Below are 24496 nucleotides of genomic sequence, written 5' to 3'. Positions count from 1 at the left end.
TTTCTTCACATTGTTTTCACTGCAGCTTAGGCAAGGGGAGGGGGTGTCAACAAATGCCAAAGTAGACAGTGAAAGATATTGCATTAAATAATTTATTAATAGTATTCAATTTTCAAAATCATATTTCAGCAAATATTCAAATAGAAAAATGTAATAATTTCAGCTATAGTGATCATGCAGGAATTACTTCCCTACAATATACTATAGTGGTGTCAATCCATCACAGACTATACCTCTTAAAACTTTCAGGTAAACACAAGTATTGGGCAAGACATTTTAAGTCCTGATGTATGCCCATTGTCTAAAAGCTGTATTTGGAAGCTGAATTAATGAGATCAGACTGGATATACATATTACTTTAATGCATATATAAGTTTATCAACAATTAAGTGAATTCACAATAAAGGCTATAATTCAGAAATCAAATATTTTATATAAAAAGAAGAAAGAAAAGGAAGTGCCCGTTTTATTTTATCTTCACTGTTTTTTCCCCCCTGTAGGCTTGTCAGATTGAGACAGATCCAGCCCTTGTCAGTGCCTACATCATATTTCTATCCCAGTATGCAATGGATCAGAACTTGCATGAACTCGATGACCTAGCTCTGGTAAGCAAGATTCTCCTATTATTTGTATAGATTTCTCAGCTTTACATCTCCTTGCTTCAGCCAAAACTGAGGTTTAACATTTTGTTAATCGCTATGTATTTTTTATTAGTATAACAGACTGACAGTTGAGAGAGAGAGAGAGAGAGAGAGAGAGAGAACATGACAGTAATTTGAGCAACATTTTGTAAACATGATAATTTGTAAACATGGTTGGCTTTTAACTGCACTTTCAGCACTTTATTATAACTTAAAAGAATTTGTGTTAAGAGTTAACGTAAATCTTTGTGAGAATTAATGTATCTTTGTGTTAAACGTTAATGTAAATTGGTGTTAGGAATTAATGTATATTTGTGTTAAGAGTTAATGTAAAACTGTGCTAATAATCAATGTATATTTGTGTTAAGAGTTAATGTAAATCTGTGCTAATAATCAATGTATATTTGTGTTAAGAGTTAATATAAATCTGTGCTAAGAATTAATGTATATTTGTGTTAAGAGTTAATGTAAATCTGTGTTAAGAATTAATGTATTTTTTTTTGTTATGTAAATTTGTGCTAAGAATTGATTTATATTTGTGTTAAGAGTTAATGTAAATCTGTTAATAATTAATGTATATTTGTGTTAGGAGTTAATGTAAATCTGTGTTAAGAATTAATGTATTTTTTTTGTTATGTAAGTCTGTGCTAAGAGTTAATGTAAATCTGTGTTAATAATTAATATATATTTGTGTTAAAGAGTTAATGTGAATCTGTGTTAAAAGTTAGGGTAGATATGTGGTAAGAATTAATGTATATTTGTGTTAAGAGTTAATGTATATTTGTGGTAAGAATTATTGTATATTTGTGGTAAGAGTTAATATTTATTTGTGGTAAGAAAAGTTAATATATATTCATGGTAAGAAAAGTGAATCTACATTTGTGTTAAGAGTACATGTATATTTGCTGAGAAAAAAAAACTGTTACTTACACAGCATGTAGCCCCAACTATGTTCTCTATATTCTGAAAGTACTTTGTGATGTTGGTGATAACATAGACCCAATACCATTGTGACTATTAATTCTGCAAGTCCAAAAAGACCCCAAATGTCCATGACTTTTTACTTTTATTTTGAGGTCTGTGCGAGAATCAACTTAAAAAATTTGCAGAAATATTTTATTTTATCATTTAAATGACTTGCAGTATTCAAAGAAGAACATATCCATATTGAAAGTAAATTTTGTGTGATTTTCTGATTTACGCTTTGAATGGTTACAAACAGGGGTCCCTTGCTATGATGTATGATTTTATGGTGGACAAATTGATCATTATAGCTAAACATTCATATAAAGAATTCTTTTTAATGTACACTAGAGTGATATGGGGTTCACTTAATGTTCAGTAAAGTAGTACTGGGTTCACTTATTAATGCTCACTATAGTACTGTTGGGTTCACTTAATACACACTAGGGGACTGTTATGTTCACTTTATGTACACTCAGGTATCACTGGGTTCACTTAATGCACATGAGACTGATATTGGGTTCACTTCTTAATGCATGCTAGAGTACTATTGAGTTCACTTAATGCACACTGTAGTCCTGTTTGATTCACTTCATACACACTTGAGTACCATGGGTTCACTTAGTGCACATGAGACTAATATTGGATTCACATATTAATGCACACTAGGGTACTATTGTGTTCACTCACTTTATGTACATTTGAGTACTGTTGGGTTCACTTAATGCAGACCGCTCCGTTGGCCTTGTGGTTAGAGCATCTGCCTCGGATGGCTTCATACCCTGGCCGAGTCATACCAAAGACATATAAAAATGGTACTAACAGCTGCATTGCTAGGTGCTCACCATTAAGAAGTTAGTGTTAGGACTGGTTGGCCTGGTGTCAGGATCATGTGACTAGGTGGGACATCATGCTACATGTCTGCAGCATGATGCCCCATTGTTAGACATCACTGTAAACTGCCATACCACAGACATCAAAGCAATATGACTGAAAAATTGATAAAGCTACATTTAAAAAATCCATATCACACACACACAGACACTTAATGCAGATGAGAGTAATATTGGGTTCACTTCTTAATGCACACTAGCATAATATTAGGTTCACTTAATGCACACATGAGTAATATTGATTCACTTTTTAATGCACACATGAGTAATATTGGTTCACTTTTTAATGCACTCTTGAGTGATGTTTGGTTCACCTTGTAATGCACACTAGAGTAATATTGTGTTCAAAATGAGTGTATTATCCAGAAATTTGTGGTTGAAATGTTGGTCTTAGTTAGGGCCACTGTTGGAAATCAGGCAGCTATATTAAAAAGTAAAATCCTACTGTTGTCGTTGCTTCTGTTGCAGGACATAGCCCAGCTTATTGTGGAGAGGACAACAGTCATCAACTATATTCTTCCACAAGAGGGCTTCACCAGTAAGTCAGCAATGGCTAATCAGACACTGGAGGCTCTTATTTCACTTTTCATCAGCTATCTCAGAAAGGGCAGGGAACCAAACAAGGAAATTTATCCATGGGTGAGTTCTCTTACAGCTTATCTCCAAACTTGATTTGCACAGTTGATACCCACACAAAATTCTTTTGGACTTATATGTTGACACTATGTTAATTCTATAGACATAAAAACCATTATGGAATCAAAACAATAATGGCACTTGGAGCTTTTTATATAAATAAAAAGTCAACTCTTTCATATTTTCTTTTTTGTAGATATTACAGTCAAGACCAGTTTGTCTCATTGTGAATTCATTTAAGTAAACAAATAAATTTGCTGTAATGCCTACATTCTTGCTAGTCTGCTTTGCCATTCTGAATTTGTGAAAGTGATATTGATATACACCATTGAGGGGTTGAATAGCTATTGCGTTGCACCATGAAGACATGCACCAAGGCGTTTTGTTTAGCTATCAAGTTGCACCAGGAAGACATGCACCAGGGTGGGGTGTATAGCTATTGAGTTGCACCAAGGAGGGGTGTGTAGTTATTGAGTTGCACCAGGAAGGCATGCACCAAGGAAGGGTGTATATCTGTTGAGTTGCACCAGAAAGACATGCACCAAGGAGTGGTGTATATCTATTGAGTTGCACCAGGAACACATGCACCAAGGAGTGGTGTATATCTATTGATTTGCACCAGGAAGACTTGCACCAAGGAGGGGTTGACATGCATGAAGGTGAGCCTGTATAACTAATGACATGCACTGAGAAGGGGCTGTATACCTATTGGCATGCATCAGGGAGGGGCTGTATAGCAGTCAACATGCACCAGGGTGGGGCTGTATAGCTTTCATAAATCATCATGCATTATTTGATTTATCAAAAGTTTGCATGCAAGTATGTTATGATTTTTGCTAATTCTTAATGGAACCAGGCACTTTAACCCTTTACCTCATAGAGCATAGTGACAAAGTGCAATGTGCTATAAATAGAACACCTATTACCTAGTCGACCACATATGCATAGGCCTGCCTGTGAACTGTTAAGCAATGTAGTGTATGTTACGTTTTACAGCAATTTTAACAATTTTACATTTTTGTTACACATCAATTATATGTGGAAAAATTTAATAGTAAAGTCCGATTGTTATAGCTGTGTAATTATTTTTCACGGAAGAATTTTTTATGTGCTTTAAAGTCTTGAGAGAACTCGTTTACCGTCATGTCAGTGAGGCAGTGTGACCAACTGTAGCTGCCATTTCCCATACTCGAAATTTATGTTTTTCGTCTGTGTCTACATCACTAAGTCATCTGAATTTGATAATTTATAAAAACTTATTGCTGCCTACATCAATATTGGAGCCTTTACCTAAGTTATTGAATTTTTCGTAGTTGTGATTCTAATCGTGAAAACTTTGTAAGTACTGAATGAAATTCGCGACCGCCATTTTGGTGAGTGGAGATTACGACCCAGTTACTTTAAATAGCAGATATTGACCAGTGCATAAACAGCGACCACGTTATCTAACATAATTGTCATTCACAGAAATGAATGTAGCATCTAATGGGGGTTTTCCCCGAAGGTGGCACTACAAAAACCAGCTCAAAATGGCTGATGTTTACAGCAGGCATCAAAAGGCACTTCCATGCAAATGGAGTAGAGGCGTCAAAAGGCGTTTCCATGCGAATGGAGTAGAGGTGTCCAAAGACGCCTGCATGAGGTAAAGGGATAAAGCTCAAGGACTTGTTTTCAGAAGAGTTAATACTAGGGTTAGTGCCAATGCTTGCTTAAGGTCATTGGAGGCACATCTGTTTCATAGGGCTTTATACATATTCATTTTTGACATGACTGCCTCTTTGTGAATACATTTTTCAGTAACACTTACGTTAACATAATATATTTTTCAAGAAGAGATCATTAGATCTTTGTTAGTTTTTATCATGTAAAGAAAAAAAATTGGATCCTAGGCTCTATGCACACATGCCACCTGTGCCAGCCCTAAAATTTCAGACACATCTTACTAAACACATTAACCTCCCAGATGAATGGGTCAAACCTGAATAGAGTCAGAAGATCAAAAACAGGACCATGTTATTTACTTTTATTATTGTTTTATTATTATTATTATTGTAACTCATATCAGACAAATGGCAGCTTTATAGTGAATTGAACTGGGATTAGTAGGGTCTTTTTTATTATGGTGCTTAATGTTTCAGTTCAATACCCAGGACCAGATCATTCTGCAGTGGGAATGTGGTGAATCAGCAACAATGCATATTCTGGTTGTTCATGCCATGATCATACTGTTGACATATGGGTCACCCGAAGGTACGTAGTTTTTGTCCAGACAAGAGAGAAAGAAAATTGTTTTACCTCCATTTTGTTGATAAAACTGTTGGTACTAATGAAAAAACTGAATTTTTAATTTCTTATTATAGTTCCCCACTAAAGTTTATGGTGTTACAGATAGTTTGCATCCTTTATGTACCTTCAAATATATAATTTTAATTGCAGGAATTATTAGTTTTCAGAGATTTCTGAAATGTTTCATGTCCAGTTTATGTATTTTTACAACCATAGGTATTCCATGTACATGTTACTTTCCATTTTGTAAACTGTTGTAATACATCAAAAATGTTCTGTGGCAAGAAGGGTGAAAATTAAAGATATGTCTTTCTCTTTTTCACATTATGAGATTGATATCAGAAAAACATTCATATTTGACCATCTGGTACATTCACAGACCTGTAAACCCAGCCAAGCAAAGGTCATAGAATCAGACCAGTCTGATGGTAGCACTGTGATTGAAATTTGATTAATATTCAACCCTATCTGTATTAGCAGTTCTCATATTCATCTTTATCTGTATTAACAATTCTCTGACAACATGAATTTGAGTCTGAAATTCAACCTTATTTGTATTAACAATTCTCTGACAGTATGAATTTGAGTTTGAAATTTGACCTTATTTGTATTAACAATTCTCTGACAACATAAATTTGAGTTTGATATTCAGCCTTGTCTGTATTAACATTTCTCTGACAACATGATTTTAGTTTGATATTCAACCTTACCTGTTTTACCATTAATCTGACAACATGATTTTAGTTTGATATTCAACCTTATCAGTATTAATAGTTCTCTGAGAAAATAATTTTTGATGTTCAGCCTTATCTGTATTAATAATTCTCTGATAACATGATTTTAGTTTGATACTTATCTAAACCGCTTTGGTGGCCTAGTGGTTAGAGCATCTGCCTTATATGCAGGAGGTCATGGGTTCGATCCCATACCGAGTCATACCAAAGAGTTACAAAAATGGTACTAACAGCTGCCTCGCTTGACGCTCAGCATTAAGAGGTTAGTGTTAGGACTGGTCGGACTGGTGTCAGGATAATGTGACTAGGTAGGACATCATGCTACATATCAGCGGCATGATGCCCCAGTGCTAGACATCACTATAAACTGCCACACTGCAGACATTGTAGCGATATGACTGAAAAATTGTTAAAGCTACATTAAAAATCAAAATCACACACGGCCTTATCTGTACTAACATTTTAGTTTGATTTTCAACCTGTTTTTCTTAGCACATCTCATGGTTTTGGTTTAGCTTATTCTGTGACCAAGAGTACCAAGTTGTTTTTATTTTATGCTCTCACTGCTTGCAGAGTGGGCATTTTGGTTTGCTCATGTACATCTGTATATTCATCCATATTCCTTTCTAATGAATTTGTTAGCAAGATTGCACAAAAGAAAATCAGCATAGACATGTGAAATTTAATATTGATATGTTGATGTATATGCTATAATATTGATATGTATATGTAAATGTATATGCTGTAATATTTATATGTATATGTAAATGTATATGCTGTAATATTTATATTTATATGTAAATGTATATGCTATAATATTTATATTTATATGTAAATGTATATGCTATAATATTTATATTTATATGTAAATGTATATGCTATAATATTTATATTTATATGTAAATGTATATGCTATAATATTTATATTTATATGTAAATGTATATGCTATAATATTTATATTTATATGTAAATGTATATGCTATAATATTTATATTTATATGTAAATGTATATGCTATAATATTTATATTTATATGTAAATGTATATGCTATAATATTTATATTTATATGTAAATGTATATGCTATAATATTGATATGTATATGTAAATGTATATGCTGTAATATTTATATGTATATGTAAATGTATATGCTTTAATATTTATGCTGTAATATTTATATTTATATGTAAATGTATATGCTGTAATATTTATATGTATATGTAAATGTATATGCTTTAATATTTATGCTGTAATATTTATATTTATATGTAAATGTATATGCTATAATATTTATATGTATATGTAAATGTATATGCTGTAATATTTATATGTATATGTAAATGTATATGCTGTAATATTTATATTTATATGTAAATGTATATGCTATAATATTTATATTTATATGTAAATGTATATGCTATAATATTGATATGTATATGTAAATGTATATGCTGTAATATTTATATGTATATGTAAATGTATATGCTTTAATATTTATGCTGTAATATTTATATTTATATGTAAATGTATATGCTATAATATTGATATGTATATGAAGTTGACATGGTAGATGATCAGGCCATTACAATATAATCACATTTTTACACTTTTAGGACCAGGCACTTTTTTTAAAAGAAAAAAACCCACATTTTTTTTTAACAAAACCTGATTGAGTTAACAAATGAAATTTAATAGGCTTATTTGTTTTCCTATGAAGATGACGTGATTAGTTTTTGGGGCTTTTGCATTATATTTTTTTTTATTTTGTACCCATTTTTTGCTCTTTTTGAACCTGGTTATTTGTACACAAAGCTTGGTAGCATGCTTAAGTAAAAACCATTTGAAATAGACAAATGAAATTTGATGGGCATTAATCTGTAATTGTCCTGATTAAAGTTTCCTACCAATACAGCACCTTTTCAAATTTTATTATACATTTTTAAAACATTTTGGATTTTGTTTTGGATAAAAACCTTTCAAGCAGTTTAAAAACAACAACAACAAAAAAACACTTGTGGTAGACAAATGAAATTTGGTATGCTTGTTTTGAGGCCATCAGGTCAAAGATTAATGTCGCTGAGTGGAATAAGAATAATGTTTAGGTTTACATCATAGACCTGAACCAACCATTGTGGATGCTTGTACTTGTAGGAAAAACTCTATTTATTTTGGGGTTGAAAGGCTGAAGGTCAGAGTTGCTAAGAGAAGAAACATGCTTTCTATAAACAAACTTTTAGTTATCTAAATAAAAGATTATTAGACGTGTTGCAGGCATATATTGTGTCATTCATGGTACTCTTATTGCACATCTATTCAGGTCATAAGCACATGTTGGTATTATTTCACTATTTTAAAAAATGAAAACCCTACATTTTTCACTCACAGTTGGTGAAAAAAGTAAATGGCTTAATTCAGTGTTGTAAAAATAGCAGATAAGATTTTATGTCTGAAACTTCTATCCCATTTCAGATTTTAGCAAAAATTACCAGGAATTGTTAGACACATGGTTTCCAGAGTCAGGCTCTCCCCCATCTGCTTACCTTCAAGACACATCAGAGGAAGCACTGCTTCTTCCAGACTGGCTTAAGCTTCGCATGATCAGATCCCGTGTCCAAATCCTAGTTGATGCAGGTAATATCACAACTACAAGATCAGTCTGGAATTCATAGATCTGGTTCATGCATTAAAATAACAATATTGTTACTTACCTTCTTTGTCATCCCATGCTACTTAGGTACACAATTTTGACTTGAAATAATGTAATTGTAGCTCTTTGGCTACATTGCAGTTTGGAACATTTTGAGAACAAAAAGATGAGTTTCATTTTAGAAGAAGTTGCAGATTGGATGATATTCTGGTTTTGATTCATTTAAATTCCTGTTAAGTTATCTATGTTTGTTAAATACCAGTACCCTGAGTGCCTTGATATTAAAGACATGTAATAAGTTTTGTCAGTGCACAGTTGAGATGTATAGCTGGCATTTTGGATAAAAAGTTCTCCAAAATACAAAGTGGAATCTTTATTTTATAATAGAGAATTTCACTCAGTTAAAGTGAAAACTATATACAAAATTTCAGAAATTGATCGTCTTTAGTTTCTCCAAACACTAAGCAACTTGCAGATATGTTCTGAGAAGCAACAATGAATTATCTTTTTTGTACTTTTGAGATTTTGTAAGAAATAAGCTTTACATAAAAGACTATTCATGTAACATAATTGACAACAAATTTGACAGCATATATAGCATGTAACACAAATATATTTAGAGAATGTAAGGTTCTGTTATGGGAGCATTTCATTTTTCAAAATTTTATATAGTGATCATTACATTTATCTTTAATTACAGTAGACTTAAGGTATCATGCCATCTTAGAGAATCATCAGATCATAGTAACAAAACTTGTATTAAAAAAATACATTAGATAATATATAGGATGTAAGCGACTGTAGTACAAGTCACATGGGTCATGTAAGCACATTTACCAACTTAAATTTAAAAAATAATTTTATTTTTCAAATCTAATTGTAATATAATTATAACAAAATTTATTCATTCATGATTATGTGTGATCTACACATTAGTTGTCATGTTTAAAAATTCCAGACGAAAATTATCGATTTCTATGGACTTTTACAATGGCATTTTGGCATTACACTGGTTCAAGAAAGTCAATACTGGATTGAACTGTTACTAGTGCAAGGTGAATCAAGGTACCGTTGCATGAAAAAGAAGTAGCCCACATCTTCATCTCCTGTATGGATGTTCAGCTATGAATAGGAGAGAGGAGTAACATACAATAAGTTTAATTCTTAGCTTGTACATGTAACATTTCTTAAAAATAATAATTTAGCATGATGTAAATTTAATTAAATCTGAATTGACAGCCATGTTTCTAGTCTTTTACATGTATGAAAGCACATATTTATATTGGAAAATAGGTATTATGTACAAATTTAAATAAAAGACATGATACCATACAGAAGATATATATGAAGTTACATAATATATTGCCTCCAATTTAATGGACTTTTGTGCCAAATATTTTCTTCCTGCAGGTGTTTCCCCATGCTTTGTTTGTAAAAGATGACATGTTATGTCTCTGATTATGTTTGTAGTACAACTTTTTCCCTTCCATGGGTGCATTCCCTCTTACATCACAGTGCGCAAAAAAAACGGTTTAAACGAGATCACCTTACTTGCTTGATTGTGCCAAAAATGTTGAAGTACGTTATCACTGAATTTGTCGTTAAGCATTTTTCGATGAATTGATACAATAATCTTCAATGGAATTTTGATGGACAAGGCACAAAATAAAGTGAATAAACACCATTTAAAGGTATGTGTTATCAAATTCTCCAAAATGACAAATGTAGCTGCAAAAAGTGATTTCGAGTGCTTACATGAGCTATGTGACTTGTACTATAGAAGAATCTGTTTGATGTCGATCATAAATTGTTAAGTGTGTCATTTATGTAAGTAGAGTTAATTGTCTCTTATTATGTTCATAGCCCTACAAGACCTGGAGCCAGCCCAGCTGTTGCTGTTTGTGCAGTCTTTTGGAATTCCAGTTCACAGCATGAGCAAACTATTACAGTGCCTGGACAATGCGGTCACCTTGGATCCAGCTACACTTGAGGAGGCTGTGGTGGATAAAGCCTACATGGCTCAGCTGATAGAGGTCCAGCATCGCCGGGGTGCCCAAGGTGGAAACAAGTTTTACCAGCTTTTGTCAGATTCCCCATCATCACAAGAAGTTACAAGTAAGTCAGCATCTGACAACAAAAAGATTGTTCTCAGACATACCAGTGAATCTACATTTTGATAAACAAAAGCTTTTCATCTCATTGTACCAAAGATTTAGGTCTAATATATTTGTTTAGTCCATCTACTCTAGGACCACCAGGAGGGAGAAAACAAGTCCTACCAAGTAATTTGAGTCCCTACTAGGCCACTAAGAAGGAAAAAATGTCCAGCTTGCTTTTAGCCAATTTTGCTAACTTCATATAGCCCAGCTGTGATAGGTCTTGCTGGAATGCCCAAAATGCTGTAATATCACTAATTTTCATGGGTTACCAATTACCATGGATTTTGTTGTTGCCCTGAACCTCAGATTTTAAAACCCAATGAAAAATAGCCACATACAATAAAGAAGCCTCCCCCACCTCTTTATACAGTTTTTCATTCCTAAAGATCATTAAAGCTATTTGATAAATGAATGTTATTTCTGTAATCTGGTTAAAAAAATATTAGGTTTGAGACATTTCTGTTTTATTTTCTACCTTTTAAAAAAAGAATTATAAATCATTTTATATTAGTTCAATGCACACATATCCATACAGTTTCAAGTAGCTGTCAATTTTGCTCAGTGCCTTATATTGATATGTTGTGAAATAAATAAGGATATAAAGAAAAGAGTTAAAGTATAAATGAAAGAAAGAATAGGGAATGGTACTATAAATGAAACTTAAATTTATTACTTAATCAAATCAGTTCTCATTCAAGTGAAACCTTTGTTTGAAAAATTTAAATCCTTGTTAAAGCATGTATTATTTTATCCATGCATGCTTACTCCAATGAACAACATGGCTGTAAAATGCTAAAACTATTGCTTGAGGCGCAATTGCTAATGAAACACTTCACTGATTTTTGTACAAAACCATTGAATAACATTGCATCACTCAAGTCAGTTGGTACACACAAGCTATATATAATTAGGTCCGATCTTTTGCACATTTCTGTGTGAGCCACAATTATACAATCAGTATCAATCTGTTTCACTGGCAGTGTTTTAAATAAAATCTTGTGGTTGAGGTTGGTTCATACATGGGGCAAGATCACACAAAGGAGCAATTTGATTGTTTTTATTTTTCAATTTAGTTAGTGTCTTCACACTTGGATTCGCTCAGAACACCTCAGATGTTGACACAGCTGGCTAATTGCATTGAGCAAAGGGTAGCTTGTCACATGTTTGGATCACATGTGGAATGATGACATTATCCAAACCAAGGAAGATATAAATTGATTTTTACCACTCTTAAGACACTTTGTTGACACCATGGTGATTGGAAGGTAATTGATGATGCAACTTTATGGACAGTGTTTTAAGGAAGAAATCATACACACATACTTTAATAAACAGTTAGTAGCTGAGTACCTTTTGTCTTCATTGGCTCCCTTTAATGTTGAGTGTTAGTGATTTATCTTGACAGGTGTTTGATTTGTGCTCATACAGATGGTAGTACTGTTTTAACCACTGAAGCATCTATTTGTTGTCTTCATAGTTTCGTTTCTTTTTATTCTTTATATGAGATGTTTGGTGAGGTTAATCAATAAACATGCAAACTTTGACAGGCAAAACCATGAATTTAAGTATCCATGGAACTTTTCCAAAACCATGAAAAATTGAAAATAACAAAAATAAATTATACTACAAGAGATAACATTCCTTTACTGTCTACCATTATAGTGATACCTGTGTTCTTCCAAGGGCCTTTTAAGATAGGAGGCCCAGTTGAAGATAACAAGCTACCCTTTCAAAGATGCTGGTATGCTTCTAGTCCATACCACTATACATCCATGATGGTCTGCTAAGATGTACAGGACAGCATGTTGGTTTTGTTAGTAGATGTGCTAGTTACCTTTTTTTTTTGTACCCTTATGGAATCTTGTCACTTATTATGTTTTGATTGTGAGTCTCATTTACTATGAAAGCACGATAATTCACCCATTCATTAGGATGTAAGACCTAGTTTAAATACTATTATATAGGTTTTTGGCTTGATAACCATGTTGTATAGGCTTGGTGCTTGATACCATGTTGTATAGGCTTTGTGCTTGATACCATGTTATATAGGCTTTGTACTTGATACCGTGTTGTATAGGCATTGTGCTTGATACCATGTTATATAGGCTTTGTACTTGATACCGTGTTGTATAGGCTTTGTACTTGATAACCATGTTGTATAGGCTTGTACTTGATAGCCATGTTTTATAGGCTTTCTGCTTGATAATCATGTTATATAGGCTTTGTACTCAATAACCATGTTTTATAGGCTCTGTGCTTGATAACCATGTTGTATTGGCTTTGTACTTGATAACCATGTTGTATAGGCTTTGTGATTGATGACCATGTTGTATAGGCTCTGTGCTTATCAGTAGTATTTAGTAAACTTAAAGTGTTGTGGTCACATGGCAGCAAACTTGAATTGCAGTATTTCAGGTAATTTCACAGCAAACACAAAATTCATCACTTATTCACCATAGGAAAAAAATCAAGAGTTTTGTTTAACTTCAAAATGAAGTACTTTTTGGGATAAAAGAAACTGATATTATTAAAGAAACACACCACCACCCCTCAGTGGTTGAGAGGACCCTTGCAAGTTTACAAGTTATGAGGAGTGGTGGTGGAGGAAGGTTTGAGTCACACAAAAGATATGAAATGCAATATATTTGATATAATGGTGTTCAGTAATTATAAGAAATATGTAATACATGAAGTGGTTTTATCTTTGTTTCTAAACATATCACAGTCTCCTATCTGTAAACCAGTACCAGTCTGCACAGTTCCCTGGAAATTAACCAGTTTGTGTGCTTATTTAATAGTGCCTGGAGGGTTATTGCAAAATTTGGGACAAAACCAGTAGCATTATAACATTATATCTTGTTCAGTGCAGTTAATAACTGATTTAAATCCTTTTGTTAATGTTGACATCAAGCGCAGATGCACTGGCCAGAAATGTTAAGTTGAACTGGAAACAACTAAGGTGGAGACTGCTGCTGAAGCATATAAACTTGGAAATAAAGTTCTTATCACCGAAAAAACAGGATGATTGCCCAGTCAAAAGATGCAAATATGATACCATTTTTCAATTATCTTGGACCAAAACATTTTCATGCTATAAATTGAACAAAAATGTTGGCATCACATGCAATTTTTGTATGAAATCCAGAAAGAGACATCTCTCTACATCAAGGAGGGTTGTGTAAATTTCAGAAGTAATGTGCTTGATAGTTGATAGAGAGATAAGAAAGTAGAATATTTGCCCATAAGTAATGTGCTTGATAGAGAGAAAAGAAAGTATACTATTCACCCAGAACTCTTTTTAAATGGTAAGTTAGGTGAACTGGTAGCTATATGATGAGTAACCCCCTCCCCATTAGCAAGCAGTGGTACTCTCCCATTTTGGACAATAGAAGGAGAGTTCAGCATTTTTTTAAAATTCCTGGATGTAGCACTGCATACTACTTTAAATCATGGAAATTCTCCGATGTTGCATGTAAGAATAATGAATATTATTAACAAGAATACAAATGCAGAAGTTCAAGAGTCATTCTAAAAATGTCAGCAATTCAAAAAAAGAAAAATTCCTTGTTGATTTACAACCAATTTTTACATCATCAGGTGTTAATTACGGCATCCATTGTTTCCACACTTAGAGTCTGGTACCATGCTCAATTTATAATTAGTGGTCTGATTCTTTTAATATGCAGATAATGCCAAAAATTCTCTGTATTATCTAGAATGAAACATCCAGAATTCCAACTCTAAAGACTGCAACTCGAAGGAAGAGTAAAATATCTGTTGGTTGGTAACTTGCCATTAATTGATTAAATAAAAGTAAACTTAATTATTTAATACTTTTCAAATCAGCATGACCAATGTATGTGTGTTTGTTCTAATGTCTATTGAGTGGGATTCCTTCAGGAACTCGCAAACCTCTCAAAATTATATTGGTAGATCACCTGCTACAAAGGCATCACTTACGTTTGATAACACTGATCTGTAGCATCACATATTAGGTCATGACAATTGAGAAGACACAGCAGGAGCTCAGTGTTGGGAAAAGTTTTATTTTGAGCAGGTACAATCATGATTAATGAATGATGCAAAGCTGGAAACTTTCCATCTTACAAGTAACCTAGCAATGGATTTTCAAAGCTTGCAGGTTGTACCTAAATTTTTTAGATCCCAGATCTCAGCAATGAGGATTGCATTAGTAATGATCAGACACTTTTGGTTGCCCTGTATGGTATTTACTGGCATTCCCTACCATCTCTGGATTGCATATTTTTGGGCACCTGCCACTAGGGCAAGATAGATGGAATTAGCACCTCTCTGTCCATCTGTGTACAGTCTTGTGAACACTGTAAAATTCACATTTTTTATTTTATTTTAGCAATGTTTACTTTGAATCTTTATCTTATGAAGAATATGGATTAGATCAGTGATTAGTGTATTTTGCTGCTATTTCTAAATGCTAATGCCATATACAGTAAAAACTGTCTTGAAAGGCCATCTGTCATGAAAACCAGATTTGTTGCTTTACTGGTCAAAAACCAGAAGAACATATGGAATGGCCTGTTGTCCATTTTTTGTCATCCAGTGTTTGTCGATCCATTAACACATTATTGCTGCAGCTCCTAACCTACTCAAAGGATTGCAATGAAAGTTTGAACACACATTCAGCCCAAGATCAAGTTAGTCCTAAATGAAAATTTTGCTGCTCAGACATCGCTTACGGCTACCACTGCAACCGTCTTGAAAATATGGTTATTAAAACTCCCCCTGAATCAATGGCAATATCAACATTGGTGCATTACTGAAAGACTTCTTAAGAAAATGGTGCCACAGCAGCCATCTTGAAAATCTTTTTGTTGCTACTCTTCCTGCATGGAAAGTCACATTGGATTTTTACCATATTGATATGTTGATTTTTTATGATAGCTACCTGGTCCTAAATGAAAATGGTTCCATTTGGACATCAGCATTCTTGAAACTTTTGTTATCACTACTCAACCTGAATCAACATGTGGTTTTCATTAAAAGACTTTTTATGTCTAGTTCATCTCAACAGAAATGGTTCTACTCTGAAATCCAATATTGCTGCCATGGCAGCTTTCTTAAAAATCTTGTTATTGATACTCCTTCAGAATGGAAAGGTATATTGGCATGTTGTTTTCACCAGAAGACTTCTTATGATGTCTGTTTGGTCCTAAATTAATTTTGGTGCCACCTGGACATCCATTGTGGTCACCACAGTGGTCATATTTAAATGTTATCACTACTCCACCAGCATGGATGGCCAAATCAGTATGGGGTTTCCTCTAAAAGATTAACGATAATGTCTTTCTGGTTCAAAATGACAATGGTACTGATTTGACACCGATATGGTCACCATGGCAGCCATCTAAATCTTATAATTGCTAGTTCACCTAATGGAATATTTTACAGAATTAGGATTGGCCCAAGTGGCCGAGTGGTCTAAAGTGCTTGCCTTTACTGATCACTGCCATATCTCTAGTTAGGGCCCTTGATCAGTTTAGAACTGCATCCCACTAGCTTGTGAATTATCTTGCATTATTTGTTTGAATTAAACTAGATGTACACAGAAGCTTCCATTCAGCAAAGTCTAGGATAAATTTAATGATGAGTAGATTATGACTATTTACAGAGTTATGGTTCTTGGTGAACATAGCATATGCATAGAATAGGAATCCCACTTGCTTGTGAACACTTTATTATTTACAGTTTTTGTTTCATTTCATCCAGATTTTCATCCAGATTTCCCGAAAAGCTTTATTTTAACAAGGTCCAGTTCTAACCAATGATTGACTTAGAGCATCCTAATGGCATGTGAAATGTCTAGCATATTTCTATTTTTAAGTATATTGTTACGAAATTTCATATTATCAAGATCTTGATTTCATTTTCAAGATGGAATTTTGACCATATTTAACATAAATATTGCCTGTGAATGGCATAGTAAGCTTTCATACATCTAGTTCAATCAGTTTCAGCAGTTTGTTGGTTGGCAGAGGAGGATTGTGGCAACTTTTTGTTGTTGCAACACATTACAGTTTATATCTCAGCCTCATAAATATAAAAATATTCACACCTATATATCAGACTCAAGTGAGTGTTTAAATAATGAAAGCAGTATCCATATGAAAATCTTAATTTTGATACTTGTGATACTGAATTATCAGAATGCCATTTAGCATGTGATATTTTTTATTATGTTATGGCCTTTGAACTGTGACATATTTTTAAAATATACTATGGTGTGTAATAAATTTCATAAATCTCTGGCTGGCAGAGGAGGATTGTGACTGCTGTCATTATGATAGAGTTTCCAGTTTAAACCAGTAGACAGGGTAGACTGCTGTCATTATGATAGAGTTTCCAGTTTAAACCAGTAGACAGGGTAGACTTCTGTCATTTTTTTCCAGTTTACATTTTGTGAAGAAATCAAAATGAGGAGTAATAAACGTAATCAAAATTACTTTTACATGGAATAAAAATACTCATTTTTGAATATGTGACATGATTACTTTTCAGTCGAGGAAGATATGACTGATGTTAGAGAGGACACAATGTGGAGGACAGCAGGGGTCAAGGACACAGGGTCACAGCAACTAAGCCACTCTGAGGTCATGGATATATTGTTGAAGGTACAATATTGAAGGTTGAAATATTATTGAAATAGAGTAAAACTGTAATTCTTTCTTATATTACCATAGAGTATATGAATGGTAAACTCTACAAGACTTATTCAACTCACATTTTTGCCAAAATAGCAAAACCTTTTTGAGATTTTGTTAGTAATGTGCAGCTAGATTACAGTTTTAACTGATTCCTTTTAAAGCTATGGAAAGAAATAGTTTACTGCTTCTTTCCTATCCCCAAGCAAAAAGGAACTACCTGCTGATAATTATTTTCTGTCTTAAACTCTTGTAGATATTTGACACCAGAGGACAGAAAGCTTCTGATGTAGAGACTCAGTTTCAGCAGTTGCTGCAGGTAAGAATACAGCTTAAGACACAAATCAAGTCTCAACAAAATTGATCCTCCTGTCTAATTATGCATAGATACTTTGGGAATATAAAATTTATGATATAATGTTCATAAATCTGTCTGGCCATTAGAGTCTAATTATGCGGTTGATACTTTGGGAATATAAAATTTATGATATTATGTTCATAAATATGTCTGGCCATTAGAGTCTAATATAAAATTTATGATATAATGTTCATAAATATATCTGGCCATTAGAGTCAAATTATGTGGTTGATACTTTGGGAATATAAAATTTATGATATTATGTTCATAAATCTGTCTGTCCATTAGAGTCTAATATAAAATTTATGATATAATGTTCATAAATATGTCTGGCCGTTAGAGTCTAATATAAAGTGGTAGCTTTACAAAAGGTTATGGCAAATTCTGTAACTCTGAAATGTCAATCAAATATTGACCGTAATTATTAGGGACCACATTTTCAATGGGAAAACAAATGTCATTAATGCTAGGTCTGGCTTTAAATCTGAAGGGTTGTACTTTGTAATATTCTTAATTGTGAAGAAGAAAATTGGATATCCGTAAAAACCACCAGTTGTCCTTTATACTATTCAGATAAATGTTGTGACCTTTAAATGAAAATTTACTTAGAAGCATAAGATCCTGGCTGGGATAGCATCATGATAATGGACTTGATTTACACCTATGTAGTCCTGGTGCTGTAGTCAAGGTAGCAAAAGGTAGTTGATTCTGTCTAAAGTTTTGTCTTGCATAGGTGAGACATGGCATCACTTTTCTGATGACATCATTGTGGTAGGCAAGCAATGATGATGTTAATTTTTTATATGCCAGCTAAAAGAGATGGTACATATTATGTTATGATGCTGTCTTTTTTCCATCTATTAGCAATTTCATTTCTGCACAATAACTCAAGTTGTCTGACAACTTACGTTACCAAACATTTTGGCTGGTTTGCAGTTCGGGTTTAGAAGAATATTATTATTTTGGGGGTCCAAAGGTCAAAGTTAAAGTTAAGAGAAGAAAAATATGTTTCTTTTCAGATACATTACCTTATCATAATAAACAAAAATACATCAATTATCTTGCAAATCTAACACTCCCAAGCTTGTCTTTGGCAACAAAATTGCTAAAAATTGTTTGCATTGCTTATCTAGTGTGAAGTAGAAAAGAGTGATCTCCCCTTGTATAGTGTGATTGGTACATTCATACTTCAGTTACTACTTCTGCTCATGCAAGAAAGCATGCTTTCCACTTTTCACTCTCTGAACAGTTTGAAGGAGTTTCTCAAATAGGGAAGTGTACTCCAGCTATATTTCCCTCTATAGTTTTACTTGGTAGTACTTGAAGAATTCACACTTTATTTGTCTAAATTTGTCTTTGACATGGTATGAATTGTGTCAGTTAACTGTCTAGTATTACATGCTGCATGAGTGTTCATTTAAATATTTTAGACATTGTGTTCATCATTTACATCTTATTTACAGCAAGTCCAGTATACCCTTCAATCATTTATGAATCAGATTCTTGTCGGATGTTGAGACAGAAGATTTTATGTGAACTAAATAGAGAAGCTTTTTGATGTACCACCAGAGAAGAACTTGGGCTTTTTGAGGGAATACAGCTTATTTAACAAATATTTACCAAATGTTTTAAGGACATTTGATGGGCCATCAAGCTAGAAAGTAGCAAATTCAGTATTTGCTTCAGAAACTGTCACGGATCAGATTCACTAATTGACATGTATTCTTATATCAGAGTTAGAACTGTATGTTTATATCAGAGTTAGAACTGTATTTTTCTATCAGAGTTAGAACTGTATTTTTATATCAGAGTTAGAACTGTATTTTTATATCAGAGTTAGAAAGTAGCATACATTCAGTATTTGCTTCAGAAACTGTCATGGATCAGGTTCACTAATTGACCTGTATTTATATATCAGAGTTAGAAATTAGCATACATTCTATATTTGCTTCAGAAAACTGTCATGGATCAGGTTCACTAATTGACCTGTATTTATATATCAGAGTTAGAAATTAGCATACATTCTATATTTGCTTCAGAAAACTGTCAGGGATCAGATGACGGCTGTCGAGATCCTTCAAGCTCTTCAAAAGGTGAGCCAGCCAGATTTCTTTTTATCTACATCTTTGCTCACTGTCATAGTGTATCCATGCCTCATACAAAAAATATTACGAGATTGAAACAACTATTTAAGATATATCAAAGTTGTACAAAAAGTCTGCAGGATTTATACACAATACACTTGCTGAGATATCAGTGTTTTACCTGAAACCTACAGTATTTATAAGTAATACCTTTGCTGAGATATCATTGTTGTACAAAATGCCTGTAGTATTCATTCATCATGCACTTGCTTAACGAAGAGATGAAAAACATTTGGCAATTTTTAAGTTTCGTAAATAATAAATATTGAACATAATTAATTATCTGTTACATTTGTAAATTTAGGTTATTCCTTATCTTTTTTCTTTAAATTTCTGAGAATAATAAAGTGCATATACCTTATGTAGTAACATGTACATCACTTCAACCCAATTAGTAACTCAGCAATGTTTGGTTTCGATATTATTTCTGCTGTTATTTTTAAATTGTATTATTAAGAGTATGAACATGTAAAAAGGCTTTTTGGAAGAACCCTCAGCAGTAGAGTTCTAGAACTTTTGCTGTTATCAGAAGTAAAAGAAATTATTCAAATCACATTTAATTGATAATGCCTTTAAAAACTGATTCTAACCAAGTCTTGTCTAGTTAAGGTTTTGATATTTATGTTTTTTTGTTTTAGATCATAACTAATCCAGGCACAACACAGCTCTGTCAAAGTATTGCCCAGTCTGCCAGGGCTTGTTCCCTATATAAAGTTCTTGTTTCAAAGCATGTGAGTTGCTTTAAAAGGTGACCAACAAATACAGTGAAACCCCTCAAAACAGAATCCCCAATATCCCAAATTACCCACAAGATCAAAAGTTTTCTTTGGTCCTGAATTATATTTTTAATATCATAATTGTGGGTTTTTTCTTCAGTAAACAGAAAATCCTATACTTTAAAAACTGAAACAAATTTTTGGTCCCACATTTCAATTTTACACTAACCTCTGCCCTCCTCTCCAGAAAAGTTAGATTCACATGACTGATTTTCAAAGGAGGCAAACCATTACATGCATTTAAGTAACCATGACTGTTATTTGACTTTATATGGATGTAAAGATGTCAGAATAACCCACTGAAGTCACATAAGCACTTTTCCAATTTTCCACCTGCACAGACAAAACAAAATTCATTCTCATTTCCTCTGAGATCACCTGTTTTTTTGTTTAGAAATTTAATGGATTTTTTCCTTAAAAATCAAGGCTGGTATTGATGATGCTTTGCATGTACTTCTGTTTTTGTATACAAAATATATATTTTTTCATATCTGCAATGCCATCAGTTAACTGAAAATATCTCAAAACCCAAAATTAAATTTGGTGGTTGTTTTTGAGGGCTTTCACTGTACATTATAATAACTGTTTCAAGATTTTATAGATTCATATATTAGGGCTTTTGATAAATCGGTACATAGTTCTTAACATATTCTTGTGAAGGTTTTAGGAATTACTAATGGTTTTCTTGCATTTTTTTTTACTTAAATTTTTAAAAATTTGAATTATGAAATTATAATATTACAATTTAGGTGACTATTATCTACTTTACAAAGAAAGTATTGAAATTATATCATATTAAATGGAGAAAAAAAAAAGTAAGTTTAGTTCCATTTATCACATGGTCAACACAAAGGGGAAATTTTGAACATATTTCTTCTACAAGTCACATTTTACACATGAAAAAATGTGTCAGGAATCAAAGCCTTTTTGAAAGACACATTCTTACCAAATTCTGAGTGTGCTCCAATAATTTAAAACCAGAAATCAAAAGATATACAGTTCATATTATTCCATTAGAAAGAAGAACTTTTGATAATAATAATATTACATTTCTGATTATAATGTCCATTTGGTTCTTGCTTAAGGGAGACACTTTTCAGTGTTTCAAACAGTAACTAAAAATTTCCATGGTGTCAGATCAAATTAAACTTACTTATATTCCATACTTATTGGATGACACATACTTATTGTATGCCATAGACAGCAATGATAATTTGATTAATCACTGATTTTGATCTTGTTGCCTTTTTTCAGTATACTAACATTTATTAAATTGCAACAAGAATCATCATACTGTATGCCTGGGACAAAAGATTTGGATCTGGGCTTATAAAATATTTGTATTTTATTTCTTGAGACTCCTCTTTGCTGTTATTTAATGTTCATCCATCAGTAATTGTTGAAAGTTATCTCACCTTGATTTGTTGTCCTTGATGGTAAATAAAGTGATAGATTGTATTGTATTTTATGGTATCACATTTACAGTCAAGAATCGGGTTCTGCAGTCATACATTTAAGAATAACTTTTTATGGGTGCTTTTTGTTGCCGTCAAAGACATTCCCATCCTTTGATGATAATAATAGCAAGCAGTTGATAGAGCTTTTGCAATTACAATTTAATTAGTTAAAAAAAACAAGAAAAGGCAAAGATAGACTCAAGATTTACAAAACAGAGGTTTAACATGTTTCTTTTTATCTCTATCAGTCAGCAATCAGTGAACCCCTGCTGCATCACATGAGAACACTGTCTCAGTCTCTGGCGACCCAGAAGTCACAGCTGGCTGCAATTGTACAGCAGTACCTTAAATCCCATGGCAACCTGGGACAACAGAAAATGGATCAAAGTCCTGTATTCTTGAACACAAGCAACAAGGATTTTCTTGAAGGTATATATGGTGTGATGATGCAACACTTTACTAAAATATGCACAATGCACATATGTTTTGATACCAACACAAGCTCATTTTTCACATGACAGTTTTCAATGTATCATTATGTGACCTTGACATTTACCTTTCGAGTTTAAAATGGTCGTTCATTATAATTCCCAGAGTTTTCAAAGAAAAGTGGGAGAGATAGTATCTCCATTTTAGTCACTCTGTCCAGCCAACCATCATAATTTTGTTTTTGCTCAATAATCCATTTATGATGAAGGAATGAAATTTAGTATACTTAATACAGAATCATTAGATCTGTTTCACATTGGCATCCTATCATCAAGGTTAAGGTAACATCAAATTATTTTACATTTTCCATGACCATTTCCCTTCAACTTTGTAACTTTCAACTGTTTGAGATTAAGGGATGAAATTTGATATACTTCTTCATCATCACTAAAAGGTGTATTGCATACCACACTGAGATCCTATCTTGAAGGTCAAGGTCATGGCTCAATATTTCACATTTTTGACCCTTTTGTTTCTTCCCTTTAACTTCAAAGCTGGTTGTGATTGGAATACAGTTCTAGGTGCTGTCAAATTTTCCTGAATTGGAAGGCAGGGCTGAGGACTGAAAGCTAGTTCAGGAGAGGACGGGTGAGATTTGATATGAATAACTATAAAATGTGGGGGGAAACATACTGCTTGACTCTAACTACCAAGTTATGTATCACATATTTAATCTCAAATTTATTTTTCTCATCTAGACATCAGTAACCTGGTTCTGTCAGATTTGGTATTCAAAATATGTTGGTCAAAATATGCAAACTGTAGGAAAATACATTTACACCTTATTTTGCTTGTAAAGCAAAGACACAGTGTAAGTTTCACTCTCCTATGTCTCCCTTAAATTGTTTTGCATTTAGCTATATTTTGTTGAAGCTTTTTCAAGTAGTCATGAAAAATACTTTTCTGTAAATGTGTTACCCAATCATAATACCTTAGGAGAACTGCTATTACCTAACTAATCCAGTCCTCCCAGATACAACTTTTAGCTGAATGGCGCTACCAGTTGTCTGCCAACCTGGGTGGTGGTCAGGCAGAGTGATCTCCTCATAGGTATAAGGATTGGCAGCAAAACTTGCGAACCTGTCAGTTACCACTGCCAAGGAGCATGCTGTCATCACAAGAAACCTCACAAAAGCCAGAATACTCCATCTATATTTCCAACATTTTTTCCCTCCTGTTCTGCCTGTTCAATTTGTTAACTCTTTGTCATCATCATCATGCATTAGGTACTTACACAGGGAGCCTAAGTGAATTCACATTATGTTCATGCTATAATTATTTTAGTACTTCCAAGTCTCAAGCACTTGTATTAAAAAACTACTAATGTATATGCAATTCCAGTACAGTTGAGGTATATATTGGTGAGTTTCTATTCCAAGGAATTTTTAATGTCTAGGTGCCAAGCTTCAGTTTGTTTACTTGTACAGGCAGTTTATGAGCCTTTCCCTACAGGCATAATTGCCTCATAATGGTGTTGCCACAGTTCCTTTTTATGTGCATGCTTTTGTGTGTAATATAGACAAATGGAGCTCATGCATGTTACTATAAATGATGCTGAAGTCATGTTTCTGTACATAAGTATTCCATCATATTTAAAGAGCACTTAGGCATTCACCTGTGCAACTTCACATGATAGG

The 24496-nt window shown here is 33.1% G+C and overlaps 1 protein-coding gene across 1 annotated transcript in view; it reads left to right on the top strand.

Moving 5' to 3' along the window:
- The window catches only part of LOC149802330 (integrator complex subunit 1-like), a 159643-nt gene that overhangs the window by 79533 nt on the left and 55614 nt on the right, over positions 1–24496 (top strand). Inside the window, exons 24-33 of the mRNA XM_089951540.1 lie at positions 501–605; positions 2966–3136; positions 5272–5383; positions 8622–8783; positions 10663–10914; positions 17493–17605; positions 17892–17954; positions 20033–20086; positions 20776–20868; positions 22619–22799. Coding sequence (XP_089807666.1) covers positions 501–605; positions 2966–3136; positions 5272–5383; positions 8622–8783; positions 10663–10914; positions 17493–17605; positions 17892–17954; positions 20033–20086; positions 20776–20868; positions 22619–22799 — 1306 coding nt within the window. The remainder of the gene's footprint in view (positions 1–500; positions 606–2965; positions 3137–5271; positions 5384–8621; positions 8784–10662; positions 10915–17492; positions 17606–17891; positions 17955–20032; positions 20087–20775; positions 20869–22618; positions 22800–24496) is intronic.

Source organism: Sinohyriopsis cumingii, chromosome 3, assembly GCF_028554795.1.
Source record: "Sinohyriopsis cumingii isolate HCF-2022 chromosome 3, ASM2855479v2, whole genome shotgun sequence".
NCBI lineage: Eukaryota > Metazoa > Mollusca > Bivalvia > Unionida > Unionidae > Sinohyriopsis > Sinohyriopsis cumingii.
This window is presented reverse-complemented; position numbering and strand designations above follow the sequence as displayed.